The 19,490-nt window shown below is 38.2% G+C and overlaps 2 protein-coding genes across 5 annotated transcripts in view; both read left to right on the top strand.

Annotated features, from left to right (window-relative positions):
- LOC127443924 (CD81 antigen-like) overlaps window positions 1-7,456 on the top strand; it is a 55,838-nt gene extending 48,382 nt beyond the window's left edge. The window contains exons 4-8 of the mRNA XM_051702997.1: window positions 3,696-3,770; window positions 3,941-4,054; window positions 4,185-4,271; window positions 4,389-4,472; window positions 4,958-7,456. Coding sequence (XP_051558957.1) covers window positions 3,696-3,770; window positions 3,941-4,054; window positions 4,185-4,271; window positions 4,389-4,472; window positions 4,958-5,020 — 423 coding nt within the window. The 3' untranslated portion in view covers window positions 5,021-7,456. The remainder of the gene's footprint in view (window positions 1-3,695; window positions 3,771-3,940; window positions 4,055-4,184; window positions 4,272-4,388; window positions 4,473-4,957) is intronic.
- Window positions 7,457-10,242: 2,786 nt separating this feature from the next.
- LOC127443717 (plakophilin-3-like) overlaps window positions 10,243-19,490 on the top strand; it is a 36,578-nt gene continuing 27,330 nt past the window's right edge. For 2 of the 4 annotated variants that reach the window (XM_051702560.1, XM_051702543.1), the window contains exon 1: window positions 15,433-15,848. In XM_051702560.1, the coding sequence (XP_051558520.1) occupies window positions 15,653-15,848 (196 nt within the window). In that variant the 5' untranslated portion in view covers window positions 15,433-15,652. Of the gene's footprint in view, window positions 10,395-15,432; window positions 15,849-19,490 lie in introns of those variants that run through there. The other 2 variants (XM_051702564.1, XM_051702552.1) reach the window with 2 other exon arrangements.

Genomic DNA, 19,490 nt, shown 5'->3' with positions numbered 1-19,490 from the left:
CATCATAATCCAAGTCTTCTGAAGGCTTATGATGGTGAGAAAAGACCCGAAAGTGCAGTTTTACCACTAAACAAAGCAAGTTCTCGGATGTCACTGTCAACAAGCTTCTCTCATAGTGCTCATGAGTGCACAATGGATGTTAAAGGAATAGTTCACTCAAAAATAAAAATTCTCACATCATTCACTCGCCCTTATGTCATATCAAACTCGTATGACATTCTTCTTCACAAAGATATTTTACTGGAGATGATCATGCCTAGAGACTGCAATGGCAAGATGCACAGTGAAAAAGGAGTTCCATTTTGGTTTGTTTCTCACCCAAAACCCATTGGATCACTTCAGAAAACACGGATAAAATAATGGATTCATTTTATGCTGCCTTTATGTACTTTTTGGAGCTTGAAAATTTGGTCACCATTCACTTGCATTGTATGTTAAAACAGATATAATTTCTCCATTAAAATGTCTTCTGTGGTCCACGGAAGAAAGTCATACCAGTTTGACATGTTATAAAGAAGAGTAAATGAGATTTTTTTGGGTGAACTATTCCTTTATGATTTTTACTATAAACGCTATAGGGAATCAACAACTGGCTGACGACCTGAATGTGTTTTACTGTAGATTTGAAAAGCCCAGTCTCACACCCCACATCCGCTCTGACCTTCACACAAACAGGGCCCAGATGGTTTTTCACCCACTTGTCTAAAAGCCTGTGCTAACCAGCTGGCCCCCATGTTCACACAGATCTTCAACACATCACTGGAGCACTGTGAAATTCCCAGCTGCTTCAAACGCTCCACCATCATCCCTGTCCCAGAGAAACCCAAGATTGCAGGACTAATGACTACAGATCTCGGTTAATATTAGCTTTTCACCGATATTTCAGTATCGGTGTATACGTTTACTGATATGCGCAGATATGAAAACCCTTTTTTAGAACATATAATGCAGAAAACAATGCTTTAGAATTGGTGTCATAACATAGATTGTCCAGCAGAGCATGCTCCAACTCCATTGTTTACAGAGCTGAATTGACGGTGGCTCTGCAGACAGGGCGGTGTTAAGCGGTGCGGAGTTAAGCGGTGTCTTCTCGGTAAGTTGCTATCTAGTTTGTGAATACATACTGGAAAGTTAATAAACAATTACCCCGTCATTTTCCCTTTTCAATATAACTAATACAACGTTAACCCTGTCCCTGACAACCATGTCACTGATGTTTATCACATCTGTTTGCTGTTAGCCAGCTATAGTTTGTCAGTGCAGTCAGTAATGTAGCAGATTGAAAGGGAAGCATCAGAGCATCTTTTTGCAGCTCAGCAGACAGTGGTGCGGTGGTGGATTGTGTCTGTTGAGTGTTGATTTCACGCTATGTTGTTACCTAGTTGGTGAGACGCAATGCTGGAAAGTAAATAAACAACGTCCATCTTTTACTCTTTGTGAAAACAAGCTTATAGCTAACTAGCTAACCACGTAGCTACTTTCATTGTTGTCAGCTGAGTGGAAGCTAATGTATGAACATGTATTCACCAAACTGTTTTGTTCAGGATTCACAGTTTGGTACCCCTTCAACCGAACAATTCCAGTCATTGCATTTATAAAATGTAATATTTAAAAGTCTGGTTTTCCACCATTGAAAGTTTCCCCTGAACTTGTATAGCAGAATACGGTGTAACACCGCTGCCACTGTTTATCTCTTGACTCGGCAGGTGTAAATGCTTCTTGTTTTACAACCTGCCAATAATTGACTGGCAGTATTAATATAGTCAGCATTTGACTGATACTAAACAGTACTGATGTTTATTTAGCTATTTATTTTATTTGTATTTATTCTTTATTTTAATGGTCAGCATTTGACTGATACTAAACAGTAATACTGATGTTTATTTAGCTATTTGTTGTATTTTTATTTATTCTCTATTTTAATGGTCAGCATTTGACTGATACTAAACATACAGTACTGATGTTTATTTAGCTATTTATTTTATTTTATTCTTTATTTTAATGGTCAGCACTTGACTGATACTAAACAGTACTGATGTTTTTTAGCTATTTATTGTATTTTTATTTATTCTTTATTTTCTCAGTGTTCATTTCTAGAATTTGTTGACAAATTTGTTGGCAAAAAGATGCTCTGATGCTTCCCTTTCAATCTGCTACATTTTGATAAAAATATTTGTTTAAGAAAGCAGTCTTCTGAGTACCTTTGCATAGTCAATATCAGTGCAAAATCGTTGAACAATCCATATAGAAAAGGTCTGTTTTCATTCCAGCTCAAAAATTAACTATATCGGCCACCATATCGGTAATCGGTGAATTTCCCCCCTCTAAAATCAGTATCGGTATCAGCCTCAAAAATCCCATATCGGTCGGGCTCTAGTTCCCACCTCTATCTGTCACTGGATCTCCTGCTTTCTGACAGATAGGCAGCAGTTAGTGAGACCCTGGAAATTCACTTCCAGCATATTTACGATCAGCACTAGTGCCCCCCAGGGATGTGTGTTCTCCCCACTACTCTTCTCCCTGTACACAAACGACTGCGCCGCCAAGGACCCCTCTGTCAAGCTCCTGAAGTTTGCAGACGACACTACTATCATCGGCCTCATCCAAGATGACGACGAGTCTGCTTCTAGAAGGGAGGTTTAACGGCTAGCTCACTGGTGCTGTCAAAAGAACCTGGAGCTGAACACGCTCAAAACAGTGGAGATGATAGTGGACTTTAGGAGAGACACCCCAACACTGACCCCCCTCACCATTCTGAACAGCACTGTGGCAGCAGTGGAGTCATTCAGGTTCCTGGGCACTACCACCTTACAGGACCTGAAGTGGGAGACCCATATTGACTTCGCCAGTTGAGGAAGTTCAATCTGCCACAGGTGCTGCTGCTTAGCAGTCATTGAGTCTGTCCTCTGCACTTCTATAACTGTCTGGTTTGGTTCAGCTACCAAGTCAGACATCAGAATACTTCAAAGGATAGTCCGGACTTCTGGACGGATTATTGGTTCTCACACTCCCACCCTCCAAGAACTATACACCTCTAGAGTGAGGAAAAGGGCTGGAAAAATCACTCTGGACCCCACTCACCCAGCACACTACCTTTTTGAGCTGTTGCCCTCTGGCCAGCGCTACAGAGCACTGAGCACCAGAACCGTCAGGCACAAGAACAGTTTCTTCCCTCAGGCCATCCAGCTTATGAACAGTTAAAACTGCCCCCAATACTCTCCATTGTGACAATACAGTCATGTGCATATTCAACTATTCATTCATATTTATATTCCATTTATATTTATTTAATATATCCTACCTCTTCTGCACAATACATTAAATCACCTTGCACATAACTGTATACCTGTATATAACATATTTGAACAACATTATTGTCCTACTGTAGTTTCCTCTATATATTTATCTGTTGTATCTTATTTTTAATTCTTATTTCACTGTTTATGTATATATGTTATATGGTTATTTCAGATGTTTTATGTATATGCTGTATATGTATATTTTTTGTATTCTCTTTGCACTGGAAGCTTCTGTCACCATGACAAATTCCTTGTATGTGCAAGCATACTTGGCAATAAAGCTCATTCTGTTTCTGATTCTGATTCTGAAAAAATGACATGAATTTTGGGTTCACCCACATGAACAGTGAGACTGTACAGAAAACTCCTGCTCATATATATCTTTATCTCCTACAGTTCTTTGCCTGCCTGGTCATTCTGTTTGCATGTGAGGTTGCTGCTGGGATCTGGGGATTCATGCACAAAGACAAGGTGAATTTCTCAGACACCCGTGTATACACAGTGTCATGCTCACTTATACATACCTTTTTACATACTCATAGATTATGCATCTGAACAGCTCAAATGTACAAAGTCAGACTATGAACATCAGCTTGTGATTAACTGAAATTAATTGTTCCTTTTTTTCTTTTTCTTTTTAGATCTCCAAAGAGCTGATCACCTTCTATGACTCTGTGTATGACAGTGGTGTGTCACATGCCAACCCTGAAAAAAAGAAGGCTGCAGCTGCTGTTTTGAAGGTCTTTCATGAGACTGTAAGTAGTCCAAACTTTATTAAGGAAACACTGTTTTGAGAAAAAATCAAGCAAAAACAAACTCCACTCAAACCAAATAGTAATCCAAACCTTGTGAAGGCACTTGTAAAGACACCTCTAATCATTTCAGCTTAACTGCTGTGGCAAAGGGGTTTCCACGCTACTCGAGAGCTGGGTCTCAGACGTCTGTCCTGAGAAACTGAAATTTACTAATCCAGTAAGTCTCCTATCTAGTTTAAACCTTCAGAATGTAGACTCATTCATATTTTCCCTCCATAGCATGTTTTAACGCAATTTTAAAGTTAGAGAGAAAATACATTACTCAATTTTTCAGAGCTGTCACTCTAAGATCAAAGAGCTTTTCTCTGAGAAGATCTACCTGATTGGAATCGCTGCGCTGGTTGTTGCTGTTATCATGGTGAGTGAATGCTATTAAAGATTGTGTGTGTTTGTGTTTGTGTATGTGTATGTGCATGTGTGTCAGTTTAAATGTTCAAGTGCCATTTTCGTTATTGTTCAGCATTAAAGTCAACATGAAGCTATCATTGACCCTATTTACTTTCCTAATACATATTCATGGTCTTATTGTGCATGATTCATTGGTGCACATTTTTCTAAATAACTTTCATTAAAATGCAATAACCTGTTCAGCCTCTGAAACAACTTTCATTTTCACTTTCATTTTTTGAATGATTTATCAAATCAAGTCCCACCCTACATTTTTTTTTTTTATCGTTGAATATCCAGATTCACTGAAATATGTCAGATTGTGGAAGTAAAATAAATTGTAAACGCTGTTTCATGTTGAATTTAATGTAAATGTTATGTTTTAATAGCATTTTGGCATTTATTTAGCTTACAACACTCCAGTTTTTACACTTGTTGTGCCCTTGTCCCCTATAGATCTTTGAGATGATCTTCAGCATGGTGCTCTGTTGCGGCATCCGGAACAGCCCTGTTTACTGAAGCATGTAGGGGCCAGATATGACCTTTAAAAACATCTGCCAAAAAAAAAAATTTTTTTTTGCTTTATATCTACCATCTACTATTTTGTTTTGTATCTACCATCATTTCCGAATGTAGTCACTGTCCAGTAACTTAGAACAAATAGAACAAATTTGTGTTTTGTTTAGTGCATTTTTGTTAAAGCGACGCAGTGGATCCAACCATAACTAGTCTGCTATTGTTTACGCTGTAGTTGGTAATGACTAGTTGCAATCTCTGGCTATAGCTGTAAACTTTTCAGATAGTTATAAACACATACACTTACACTCAGAACAGTATCACATGAAGGAAGTATACATTTATTAGCTTGTAGCTTGTAGTTTTCTTGTGTTAACTGTTAAGTACTGCTATTGCTATATGTTACTATTATTATTTTCGATTGTACATGTATAAACTGTATATATTTGCCGCCCTATATGGCTCTTGAGCATGAATCTTGTATGCAACACTCCTGTCCATCTTCTGCTCTTAGACTGCTGTTTGTCTGTACATGTTTCTTCCTCAGAAACCACTAAATAAACAATGTTAGCTAGATGAGAGAAAAGGTCAGAAAACAATACTTAATAATATGATTAGTGATTGATGAGCAGTAGTTTGCTTCTTACACAGTGTGACATTCGAGCTCTTCCAACAGCCGGTCTGTGCAAAGCTTAATGGCAGAAGATTTTTGATCTATGATCATTGTGTTTCGCACAATAACCTTGTGAGATCACATGGACGAGGGAGCTGATCCTAGATCAGCTTTCTTGTAATGGAAAGTTTTAACCACTGAACTTGTGATGCCCAATACACTTAAAATGGCATGAATTCTGTTTCTTTATGCTCTCTAAGACTAATATAGTGGATTGTACTTTCCTGCATCCCTATCTCAAAGGGATTTGGACTATGTAGATTCACTGCCCTAGTCACTGGAATTCTTCTGTCCTGCCTCTCTTTACAGTTTACAGTAATCCAAGCCATTGAAAGGACTCATACATGCCTTCTAGCCTTATAAATGGAACACCATATCCCTTAATCACTTAGAAGATAAATCCGGATTGATTCCTAATGGAATTTTCTATGCTGTCATAGCTGGTATGTGTTATGATATCACTCGACTGAAAGAAACATAAGGAGTTTGCTTGAGTGTGTGTGTGCATGTGTGTATGTGTGCTTGTGATACTTGTTGACAGTGAGTTCAGAAGGACAGTATTAGTTTGTTTAAGGCTGGTTTACTCTTCACTGCCAAATTTATCACAAAAGTAGTTGCTGTAATACCTTGCCTCATTCATTAGGTGGCACTCAAATACCATTCACTTTGGCAACTGGTGACAACACCAACCTTAATATGCCTGTGTAGGTGTCTGTCATGTCCTTAGTCCTCTAGGCCACACTTAGACAAACCTCTCCCCAATACAAACACTGATGCATAAATAGCATTAGCTTGAGTTTTACTACATGCATTATGCAACCCTGTCTTGTTAACACATATTGCCTATGCTGATATGCTTAAAAAATGTCTTGTAATATGTACAGCTTTATAGTATACTAATGACAATGTAAAGACAATATATGCCTTTAATTGTGTGTGTGTGTGGGGGTGGGGGGTGGGGGGGGGGGGGGGGGTTGAGCATGATCTTCAAACTATTAAACATTATGTAGGTGATAAGAGTTGTTCAAGAAATTAAATCTTGTAGTTAAAACACTGGGTCAGGGTATTTGGTCGGTATCAAATATGCTGTTACTGTTGTGTTAAAATATCTTACACTTGATTGAGACTTAAATTGACTCAGATCTCTGCCCTGACTCACCTGTTATAGATTTTAGTTTGGAATTCTTGCCCAAATATTTAGGAATTAAATGTATTTTACAAATAATGTGTCTTCATTTTGTTCATTCTTTAACACCAATGTTGCCCGCAAGTTAACACAGGTGTCCTAGCAGTCACCACAGGTATTGTTTATTACATTAACCTCTAACGTTTGAAAACCACAAAGTGTGACGATATTGTCTCTTTATTTTGAATGATATAGCCTAACTACTGTTTTATCATTTAAAACCTATCAGAATAATAAATTATGTGAAATGCTGTGCTTAAAAAGTATGTTTGTGCTATATTTCTTCCAAATAAATGTCACTAGCTTTGATATATTGTTTTAAAATTTAAAGACATTCAAGTGTGGCTTAAGGTTTCTAATACTTTTTGGTGTTTCTGCATAGGGGAGTCTGGGAATAGTTGCCACATGAGCTACTTGTGTATAACTAGAACATTTTGAGGGAAAGTTTTCTCTAGGTTTTGTATGTTGGTTTTCAAAACATTCAAATTTTTTTTGGTGAACTCTATCCTCCAAACTAAAATTTCAATGCCATGTTTTTGTGAACAGAATAAACGGGTTGAAATGTTGTCACTTTTTTTAATTGTGGCAGGCTGTCAGATGTGTTTTAAAAGGTATACATTTATACAGTTTATCAATTATAATATTTACTGGTGTGTTAGTTGGGGTGTCTGCGCAATGGAAAATATTTAATGGTGGAAATGGGTACTGTGGTGCAGAGTAAATCAGTCCAACAGCATGTCTCATTAACTCTATTGTGGGGGAAGCCCGAATTCTGCTCCTTACATGCCATTGTTCAACAGGTAGATGGCGCTGTGCCCATTTACGCAGTAATTTTAATTTTCTAGTAATTAAATATTTACCATACACACTATTACACTGGGCAAAACAATGTATCTGTATTTTGTGTTACCTTTTCTTTTATTGTTGTTATTTTATTAATTGTTTTGTGCTTCATAATTGTTTAACCTTTTAAAACGCCACTACTATTCTGTTTAATTCAGGTTTTAAAGGTATAGTATTCTCAAATATGAACATTTTCTCATCATTTACTCACCCTCGTGCCATCCCAGATGTGTGTGACTTTCTTTCTTCTGCAGAACTCAAATTAAGATTTTTAGAAGAATCTTTCAGTTCTGTAGGTCCTTAAAATGCAAGTGAACAGTGGCCAGAACTTTGAGGACCAAAAAGCACATAAAGGCAGCATAAGAGTAATCCATATAACTCCAAGGGTTAAATCCATGTCTTCAGAAGCGATATGATAGGTGTGGGTGAGAAACAGATTAATATTTAAAAACAAAAGAAGAACTCTCGTGAACGTGCATGGGAGGGCTGTTTGAAAGTAGATTTGTTGTAAAAAATATAAATAAATAAAAAGGACTTAAATATTGATCTGTTTCACACCCACACCTATCATATATCTTCTGAAGACATGGATTTAACCACAGGAGTGATTTAAAAAAAAATCTTCATTTGTGTTCTGCAGAAGAAAGAAAGTCATACACATCTGGGATGGTCTGAGGGCAAGTAAATGATGAGAGAATTTTCTTTTTTGGGAGAACAATCCCTTTAAGAGAGGTGTAGATTTTTTTGTATGTTTGTGTGATGAGGAGGAGGGCGTGGCTGGGCCATGAGGCTGCACGGCCGGTGCTGAATCAGATGATCAGTGGGAGAGCGAGATAAAGGGGAACCGGAGACGGCAGTTTAAGAGGGAGACGCACGTGGCTGCGCTGCATGTGTGTGTTTGTTTATGTTTGTTTTATGTTGAGTTTGATATTAAAAGTTACATTGACGGGGGCCTAGGTAGCTCAGTGAGTATTGATGCTGACCACCTCCCCTGGAGTCGCGAGTTCGAATCCAGGGCGTGCTGAGTGATTTCAGCCAGGTCTCCTAAGCAACCAAATTGGCCCGGTTGCTATGGAGGGTAGAGTCACATGGGGTAACCTCCTCATGGTCGCTATAATGTGTGGTTCTCGCTCTCGGTGGGGCGTGTGGTGAGTTGTTTGTGGATGCTGCAGAGAATAGCGTGGGCCTCCGCAAGTGCTACGTCTCCGCATAACACACTCAACAAGCCACGTGATAAGACTGAGGCAAGTCACTACGCCACCACAAGGACTTGGAGTGCATTGGGAACTGGGCATTACAAATTGGGGAGAAAAAACAAAAAGTTACGTTGACTGTTCAGCCGGTTCCTGCCTCCTCCTTGCCCATCCTTTAACTGTTACAGTTTGTTTGTTTGCACATTAAGCCTGTGCCACTAGTTTAATGTTCCCTTGTGACAACTTACTCCATATAGTGTGACACCACACCCCACTATTTGGGGATGTCAACATCAATAGGTCAACATTTTCAACATGTTCTATACTGTATCTTTTTTTCCTGGGCAATAATGGTGAAAATGTTTAGTATCTTTTTGTAGCCAAGACTTTAAAATATGTGTTTAATAGAAATGAACTTTCAAAAATGAACCTACACTGAGAAATATTCTCTAGAGGAAAAAATTTGACAACTTGCCCTGAATATTTTACATACTGCCAGGGCCGTAACTAATGGGGTGAAAGATGGTAGCGATTCTAGGGGCCTACAGGTCCAAGGGGGAGCACAACAAATTTTAAAAATGATTTTTTCATATAAAAGGGGCCCAGAGCAATATACGGCCCTGCATAGTGTATATCATATGACCATGATCAGAGACTGATGGATGCAACTTAATAAGTACTTGTCACCCTCACTTCAAGCTTAAATTCTTTTTTTATATATATAAAGAATTCAGTATCTGAGTCATGGCTTGTGCATCAGCACATTCTTTAGCAAACTCATTGATAAGAAAAGCTTTTCTTTCTTTCTTTCTTTCTTTCTTTCTTTCCTAATCATTCTTTGGAAATTGTTGTTCCTTGTTATTCAATGAAACTGTCTAATTTTTTAGAGTTTTGAGATATATAGTGATCACCCTAGTGAACTGGACTGCCACGCTGGGTGTGTCTTACTAAACCATGGGGCCTCCCTTTGTTTGTAACAAAAGCCTTTAACCTCTCATTTCCAAGAAAAAAAAATGATTAGATAAAGCAAAAATAATTCATTCATTACTGAGTTGGTGATCTTCTAATTGTAAATATAAGCCTATAAATAGAGACAAAAAAAAATATCACATCTAGTCAAGCTAAACATTCATACAACTGGTTAACTGAACAGTTTATACATACTCCCATTCTCACATCATCTTCAATATTTTGCAGATTATCACTCCTCTTTCATACAGCCCAGCATTTTCTCTATTTTTTATTTTTTTTATTTTTTTACAATTAACTGTTTCTGGGAGGAGGGATGATGCAAGGTCAGTATTTGGGTGGGTAACTCAGAGTTTAAGTAACTACTCTTTCAACTGGAAAGTTGATTCAAACACAAGAAAGAGAGACAAGCGAGAGGAGCTGATAAAAGGATATTGTGAGACTGTTTCCTGAAACCAATAAAGGGAAAAGTAAGGAACATTTCAAACAATGAAATCAAAGTTTTCTGGATTGGTAAGTAGCTCTACTGATGAGGTTTTGTCATGCTTTTCTGTTGTTCATTTAAAGATACATTAATTAAAAACATCTTTATGCTGAGCTACAATCAGACACACTTGCACTTTAAAATAAATCATAATTTAAAAGCAAACGTTTATGTTGAAACTATCCAATATAATAAACAATAATAGTAAAGCTTTCCTTAACATTAAATGTACATTTTATTAGTTAAGATTTAAATAAATACTTTTTAGTCTTCAGGTTGCTTCACATGTAAAGAATAAACATTAATCAAAACAAATTAACATACACTGTAAAAAGTGGTAAACTGCAATTGTTAGCTTGAGGAGTTATTTCTTTAGTTTTATTAGTATATAATGTGTTCAGGTCGACTGAGTGATATTAAAATAAAATTAAAAGCAAATTTTTATGAGTTTTGTAGCTGATACATGAAAATAAAACAAAAAAGAAACAGATGGCCTCTATAAGTAGGGTAAAACAAGTAACTCATAGAAATCAAAACGGAACAGTACAACAAGTCCACAGAGAAAATGGGTTGATAAAGGGAGGAGGGGGACATACTGTATATGGTAAAGAGATGGAGAACAGTTTGAGAAAAGGTCAGTGAAGGGAATGCGTCACTGACCAGATATGGTATAGAAATGAGTTTTAATTGTGATTAAAAAATGGGGAGAAAACAAAATTTGAGGGGTCATGACACAAAGAATCAAATTTTCCATAATCATTTCACATATAAAATGTCATTGTACTTTAAAAATGTACTGTAAGTTTCAGAACTCAAAACATCCTGTTCACTGCAAAAAGACCATTTGTTGAAACCAAGCTGTCAAAACGACTCGTTCTCAACTTCCTCCGCATTGTGATGTCACACTGTGGTAGATATTTGCATCTGACCGTCTCCACAACAACACCAAACAGAACCCTTCTAGCAAAAAGAGCCTACTAGCTAGCATAAAATAGCATAATGCTGCAGTCTCATAGACATTCAATAGCGGTACACTGGTGAGGAGACAAGAGGCTGTTCTTTTTGAATGGATGTCTATGGAGGAGATGCTTAAGTGTGCTGAATAAACTGCTTTTGAGAGGAAACAGCTCATCACTTAATGAACTGACCACCTGTCCACTATTCTTCAGCATGTTGTACACTAAACAATCCTTTTGGAATGAATTATGTGTGGAGTTTACTATGATAAAATTGCTGTTTTATAAGAGATGGCACGGACGATTTTGCGACAGGTAGGAGTCACTTTACGGCTGTCCCCGTTCTATCCGCAAACTGTGACTTACTGCTGTGACATGCTAGTTGACCGTTACGCTCTCTCCAATGATAGAACTGTGGAGGTTGTTATCTCAGTAAATAAAAGAATCTCTGCATCAAAGGCCCCTTTTACACCTGGCATTAACATGCATTTTCTGTGATTGGATCACGATCTGACCACATTAAATGACAGGTGTAAATGCACCCAAGACGCATTGTGATCGGATCACTGAAACCACATTCGGGGGTGGTCAGGAACAGATTCTGACCACATTCAAAGAAGGTTAAAATGCAAACGCATTTTCGTTTTCTGGATACGTAAGTAATGAATTATGTGATGAGTTTGCGCTACAGTCATCCGTTGTTAAAGCACTGTGTTGTGTGTTCTTACCTTTTTCTGTTAATTCAGCCATCATAATGTGAAGAACACAACAGACACTGTGGTCTTGCAATCTTGCTACACGAACAATGAACAATATCCCATGAAATATTCCATTGGAATACACTTGGAATATAACGTTTTTATCCTGAAATCCCCACTCACTCGCGTCTCTCACCTTTTTTCAAATCATGCTAATCACACATGAAACCAGACTCGCACATTTCAGATGCAGCACGTTTAGCCAAGCACAGAGCACGAGACAAATATCATTACATTTGTTTTGCGACCCGAAATTTAGCTTTGCCAAAAAATGTTAAATGAAGGAAAAACCCTGACTGTTAAAGTGATAGAAAGAATTTGAATTATCCATCAATGTTTTTAAAATTTGCTAAAGTATGAAGAGTTTTCAGTTAGCACAGCCTCTGATGTAATATGCAAGTAGTGTTTTCCATTTTACGTGGGTAATTTTGATCGGATCTCTATCCGATCACAGTGGAGATGCATTTGATTGCAAGGAGTAAATGCAATCCAGCTAAATAATATCCAGATACTATCCGGATATGAAACACGTGTTAATGCAAGGTATAAATGGGGCCAAAACCTACTTTACCTTATTACTTGCTGTGAGATGGCAAGGAGAGAGCAGAGAGCCAATAATAACAGTGGGTGTTTACTGTCCAGTCAAAGGAGAAGCAGCACCAAAACCGAGCATTTCTGACAGAATGAGGGTGTAAAATGATCATGTTTTAAAAATATATGACTGATTTTTGTGGAAAAAACTTGACTAATAGCTACCACCCCTGGAGATCGCTAGCTCGCTAGTTCGAATCCCAGGGCATGCTGAGTGACTCCAGCCAGGTCTCCTAAGCAACCAAATTGGCCGGGTTGCTAGGGAGGGTAGAGTCACATGGGGTAAACTCCTTGTGGTTGAGCGTGGTTGTCGCGGTGGATGGTGTGAAGCCTCCACACGAGCTATGTCTCCGTGACAACGCGCTCAACAAGCAACGTGATAAGATGCATGGGTTGACGGTCTCAGACGCGGAGGCAACTGGGATTCGTCCTCCGCCACCTGGACTGAGGCGAATCACTACGCGACCACGAGGATTTAAAAAGCACATTGGGAATTGGGCATTCCAAATTGGGAGAAAAAGGGGAAAAATCCCCCCCCCAAAAAAAGAAAGGCATGTCATAACCCCAATAAGGGATTCAGCATAGCATGCAATGGCATAATGATGGTATCAGATTGTAATACCATGATACTCTCAGTCTGATATGCTGTTGGCTATACACCATGGTGCTGAATAAGTACCATATTCATACATGTGACAAGGAGGAGGGCAGGGCCCCCCCCAATCAGGCTAATCAGCTGAGGAGAAGGATAAGTGCAAGGCGGAGCGACAGTAAAAGAGAGAGAGGAGAGAGAGAAAGAAAACATGCTTACCGGTTCCCAGACACGCCGTCGTCTGGTCATCGATCACTCCTCCACACTCTGGCAGACGACAGCCGCTCCTCCCCAGGCGGAACGGAGCAAGTCCTCCGACCCCTGGCAGATGGAATGCCCCTCCGCGTTTTGGTGGCCGATAGGGAGCCCCTCCATCCCTGGTAGCGGCTCCACAGCTCCTGGCGGCTGGCAGCGAGCCCCTCCTTCCCTTGCGGACGGTAGCCTTTCCTCCACGTCCAGGTGGCCGGCAGCGACTCCTCCGTCCCCCGGTGGGTGACCACGTCTACTCCTTTGGGTGGATGGTAGTGGCGAGGACTCCACGACAGCGCGTCCCTCCTCCTTCCTGGGCCTCTGCACCAATGTAACAAGGTTAAAAATGGGAAAGGAGGAGGCGGGAACCGACTGAACGGTCAAAATAATATTTAATGAAACAAAAAGATACACAACACAAACGCACACAGCAGCTGCGTGTGGCTCTCTCTCTCTTGAACTGCCACATCCCGCTGCACTTATCCCTCTCCTTGGCTGATTAGCCCGATCACAATACAGTATGCTATTTATATGTTATTCTAAGGTACTTCAGAGAATGCCATTGCACGACCATAACATGACTGTGGTACCATGTCCAAAAATGATCTAGTACTAAGTTAATCCTTCACTGGCAGGTATCGCTGGATATCTTACGATCGGTATTGTTTGCATTAACATTATGTTATTAACATTCAATTCTTATTTAATCGGGACAAACTATACATCATAAGAAAGGTCTAATACTTCATATTTGATATTTAGCCAATGTTTCACAGTAGAAATGTTACTGCCTGAGTAATTTCTTAATTTATGTCAACATATCAAAATATCAAAGCAAGAGTTATGAAAATGAAACCGTTATAAAGACGCACGTACCTATACAGTGATGTAAACTCCCTTTGAGTTGTCAAAAGCAGGCTTCAGTGAACAACATCCAATAGTCCAACAGTGTGCACATTTACAGACATTTTGATGTATTCTCATATTTACTTCATGAAGAATTATTATTTATGTCCATTTTCCACTAAATTAAATGATATGATCCACTGACATGCTGTAATTCTTTCATAAGTTAGAAGAAGCACAAGTTTATTTCTCATTCCAAATATGGTCAAGATAAAGAGGAAGTTATGACATCATGCATACTTCAGTGCCCACATAACAGGGACTTCCCATCCCATACCATAGTAGGATAAATTATGTACCAAGTATAAAACGAATCAGTTGACTGCTGAGACTTATTGTAAATAAATAGACAGTTACAAAAATATATGGTTTGTCTATTATTTCCATGTAGTCTCTGGTATTTGTGTATGATTATTGATGGTTCTGTAGCTGTAATTGCAGAAGAGCTGTACACCTGCTATTATCTTCACCAGCCAATAATCTGCTTTCTGCCTCATTATATGATTGGAATCCACATGAGATCATTAAAACACACTGCTATAACAACTTCACTCCATTATGTTTCTATGCATCAGCAAGGCCAGTATCATATATTATTTCATATAAATATTTATGAAAAAAAAAAGAAAAGAAAAAAAAAGCTGATCACTTTTCTAACAAAATTTTATTTTTTCATGACTTTTATTGATTTTTACTTTTTAACAACAAACTTCCAAGTGAAAAAAAGACCAAATTTATGCCTGTAATACAATGTGGGGATGGACTACAGCCATTGTATTTTGAATATGTCCTTTTAGGCTTGTGCTCAAAACAAGGGGGCGCATGTGAACAGCTCTTTTAGCATTCAGACACAATTTTAAACAGCAGAGAAGAGTTCATATAACCTCTGCAACTCTAAACTGGCACTGTTTAGTATGTGGCACAACAAAGCATAAATCTCAAGAGTGCTGAGAGCATGTCAGTGAGCTGGCCCCGCCCCGTCTACACACGCTGTGTATCTATTGACGACAGTAGCGCACAGCTGCCTGTAGGGCTGGGACAGATCAAGTGTACGAAGTTTTGTTCGTTTGACCTGCGCTCCGAGCAATTTTCTTTCATTTGCTTTTCTCAATACTTCGAAGAGAAAAAAATTATACCATCGGAACAGGAATTTCGGATCATATTTTTTCCACCCTCGCAGGAAAGAACAATAGTTTGGAGCTGTACATTGTTGGAGCGAGTTTTGTGACTTCATCATGAGTGCTGTTGCGGCCACTGAGGGCCTGTTCTTCTCCGCCTTACAGCCCAGCTCTTCGGTCACCACATATGCGGTCCCGTCCGATGACCAGCTCGGGACGAAAGCCAAACGCGTCCAGCAACAGGTCCAGCAGCGCATGGCGGAGAAAGCATCATCCTTATCCCGACTGAACGCATCTCAGTACAGCTCAACAGGTGAGCGATATGATCCTCTATTCCATTATATGCATACCGCTGCCTATGCTCTTCTGATGTCCTTTCCAGTAGTTTATTATTATAAATAGCATTATATTGATCTATTTATTTATTGCATTAACTCTGTATAAACACAACACAATATCTATCTATCAATATATATATATATATATAGCGCCTATAAATGCACTACACAATTACCTCAGTGCTATAAAGTGGGGTGTGATCAAAGACTATGTAAAGCAATAAATGTGTAAGACATCAAGGAATGAATGACTTCTCCCCACCAATCAGATTGTTTCTTTTGTATTGTGGAGTTACAGAAAACAATCTGTCTTAAATGTTAATCAAAACTTTAGATCTACATTTACGCAGCTGTTGAACTGAGCGTACACAGGACTTGGCTAGTCTAAAAGCTCTGCGTGGTGTTTGGGTGACACTGAAAGGATTTGTTTTGCATCAACATGCAAATGCCTGTTTGGTCTTCATGTGTTGGTCAGTGCATTTCAATGCTTTAAACATGCTTGTTTTGTAACTTCGATGATATAAGACCAAACCGTGGATTTATTTTATTTGTGTTCCAAGTGGTATCTAAGAGGCTTGGATGGCTACCCCCAAACCTTAAACTTGGCCTGGAAAAACAGGACACTATGTTTTGGAACAACTGATATCCTGACATTACCCTGAAAGATGACCGGAAGTGATGCATGGGAAAACAGACCATTGTTCTATACTGAAAACATGACAAGATATATAGAGGTTTTTTTAAATGCAAATCAGTAAATTACAAAGAAACACAAAAACTGTTGAAAATGTATACTTTGAATGCCCTAATTTGCTTTGGATAAAAGTGTCTGCCAGATGCATAAATTTAAACGCAAAATGGTTCACTTTGGATGTGTTATGGCGTTATAGTGAGATGTGAGGCATTGTGAACATTGTGTGAGTGGGGTGGGGTTGGGTGGGGTTGGGTCTAGGTGTTGGGAAAGAATTGTAGATAACTCATGGGAAAGTTATCACTTACATCTCAGGCTTAGGCAGAAAAAAAATTAGGGTAAGCCTCACCCTCCACCCCACCTGCCCCCACCTCCCAACTTTTCTCTCGTCATTAAGGTGGCTTTACTACAATTTTACTATAATGCCCTGCAGAAGCACTTAAGTCAGATATGATTGCAACAATCTCTAACTAACAGAATAGCTACACTCATGCAGTATAAACATGCTGGTGCACTGTCAAATTTCTAGATTAACAATACACTCCTCATTCAAGCTATAGCAAAGCCATTTTAGGTCAAATACATTTCTACTTCATATTTTGCTGAAATTGTGATTGCAAAATCTCTTTGACCAAAATGCATGTACGCTTGTTATGACAAATCACACGTACTGCAGTATAAACAGTATAGTTCAAAGCACAGTCACTGCAGGGGAATGACACTACTTGGAATTACATTGCTGACCAGTTGCACTTGATCAAATCTAGCTAAGTATTGCTTTTCTGATGCCTGTTAGCGAAAGGAATGTTAAGCATTTCAACTTTGACCCTATTGTTGACCCTAATCACAAGTGACTTAGAGAGCTCCTATCAGGCTTATGCCAGAAAACAAATTTGGAAGTGGCCTCATAAAATGAAGATGAATGATTTTTCCCATTATTTTGTATGCAAAACCGAATGTTTCACATAATGATGATCTAAAACTTTCTGTAAAAAATAGGAAGCAGAATCAATATTTTTAATATATATTTTTTAAATCAAATTTTAGAACATATTTTTAGATTTAGATGTACTGCAAATCTTGAAGTGTCATGCACTCGCTCGTTTAGTAGTTCGCTTACACATGAGCTCAGTTTGACCTGGTCTGGGACACATATTTGGTCACACCTCTTCAATCAACATTCCTTTGCTGAAGAGATTGCTGACATTTGATTCACAGTGTTTTATCAGTCGGGCAGTTCTATTTTAGCTTATGACTTAAACTGAGATGACTTGTGTGGTGTTAAAACATTTCATTATTGAATAATCCCAAAAAGGAGAAGTCTTTCCTTTGAGGCTCATTCCTTTGCATGTAAGAGACAACGCCTGCTTTGCAACAATACTAAAAATATGGGCACACTTTGTTATTTAGTTGTCATCAAGATTTATGCTCTGTTTCTCAGCTTTTGTAACTGAGATGCCAAATAATACACTGATTCAGAATGCAATAATCAGCCTCAGATTTATTCTCGTGATTTATTCAACATGTCAAATGAGAAGCTATTACTCTCACTTTATCAATACCAGCAGCAGCAAGTTTGGTGTTGTAATTGCAGATAGCTTGATATTGGTACATTTTAGACGGTTCAGTCCCATCACTTGTATTAATTGTTCACCCACAAAACTATGTTATTATTTGATGAAATTGTAAAATAAAAACTCAAACCAACCTGCAGACTAATCCAATCTGTTTTTTTTAATTAATCAATTAAATGTTATTAATCAAATTATTCACAATTAATTGCGCATATATCAATATACTTGCTAAGAAAACCCCCCAAATGAAAGTAATTATAATACAGTAAAATGTGTAATGTCATAATTTAATAAAAGAAACATGTAAAGCATTGACTAGACATGCTTCAGTGGAACTGAATTGCTTACATTTTTTTGCTTCAATGGTAGGAAAATTACATACGGTAAGGTGGTATGTTTTTTTTAATCTTTTTTTCATAATTAATTGTACTAAATACATGTGTTAAATTGTCAGCCCTAATTTAAAACCATCTGCATCACATAGCATCTATCTATGCAAGTTACGTTATTTAAGAAATAAATAATGTTAGTAACGGCACACTGAAAAACAGAAGCAGAAAAGCAACCCAGACGTGCATGTCATGCGAAGGCTTTCTGAATAAAAACAGATGTTTCAATTTCAGTAGTAATCTTCCCCTAAACACACTCTTCCCTAACACTCCACCCCAATCTGAAAGGTATTTACTATCTAATAAACCTCTGGATCTACCAGGGAACAATTTCAGGACACCATGTCTCAAAAGTCTTCATGCCAGTGCAACGCAATACTGAATTAATTTTGAAATTGAAGTTCGAGAATATGAACGAATTAATCCAGGACAGGCTGCTTTGTTCAGGACGTGAACCATTAGAGATTCTTGCTAACTTTAATTTAGATTACAATCGTATCTTGTTCAGGCTTCCTGTCATGTAAACATTTTAGAACATCAGGCACTCTACCATAGTTTAGGTTTAGAAACAGGATTTTTGTAAACTTTTTATACATTTAGTTTTATGGGGAGGGTGTGGTATTGGCTAACAAAGAACTTTAAACAGGTAGAAGCATTATGTAAAAGTGGATTACATTATCTCACAAACTATTTTCAAAATTTTTTTGCCATTGTAATAGCACTTCTTAGAGTACAGCAAAATGTGCAAATTATGTTTTAGAAAATAGGTAGAAATATTAAGATTTTATTCAAAATGTACTGTATATTTCGTCTTCTGAATAATTTTTTGAAGATCTGCCAAAGTCAATGTGCTCTTTGTCACCCATTGAGTAACGTCCTCAGCCACAGTTATATAGAGCTCTAGTTGAAATACATCTCTGGGAGGAGTAATGTACCGGTTAAAAGTTTTGAAACACTTGACTG

The sequence above is a fragment of the Myxocyprinus asiaticus genome, chromosome 1, assembly GCF_019703515.2.
Source record: "Myxocyprinus asiaticus isolate MX2 ecotype Aquarium Trade chromosome 1, UBuf_Myxa_2, whole genome shotgun sequence".
Classification (NCBI taxonomy): Eukaryota; Metazoa; Chordata; class Actinopteri; order Cypriniformes; family Catostomidae; genus Myxocyprinus; species Myxocyprinus asiaticus.
Note: the sequence above shows the minus strand (reverse complement) of the source record. Positions and strands in the feature narration are given on the sequence as shown.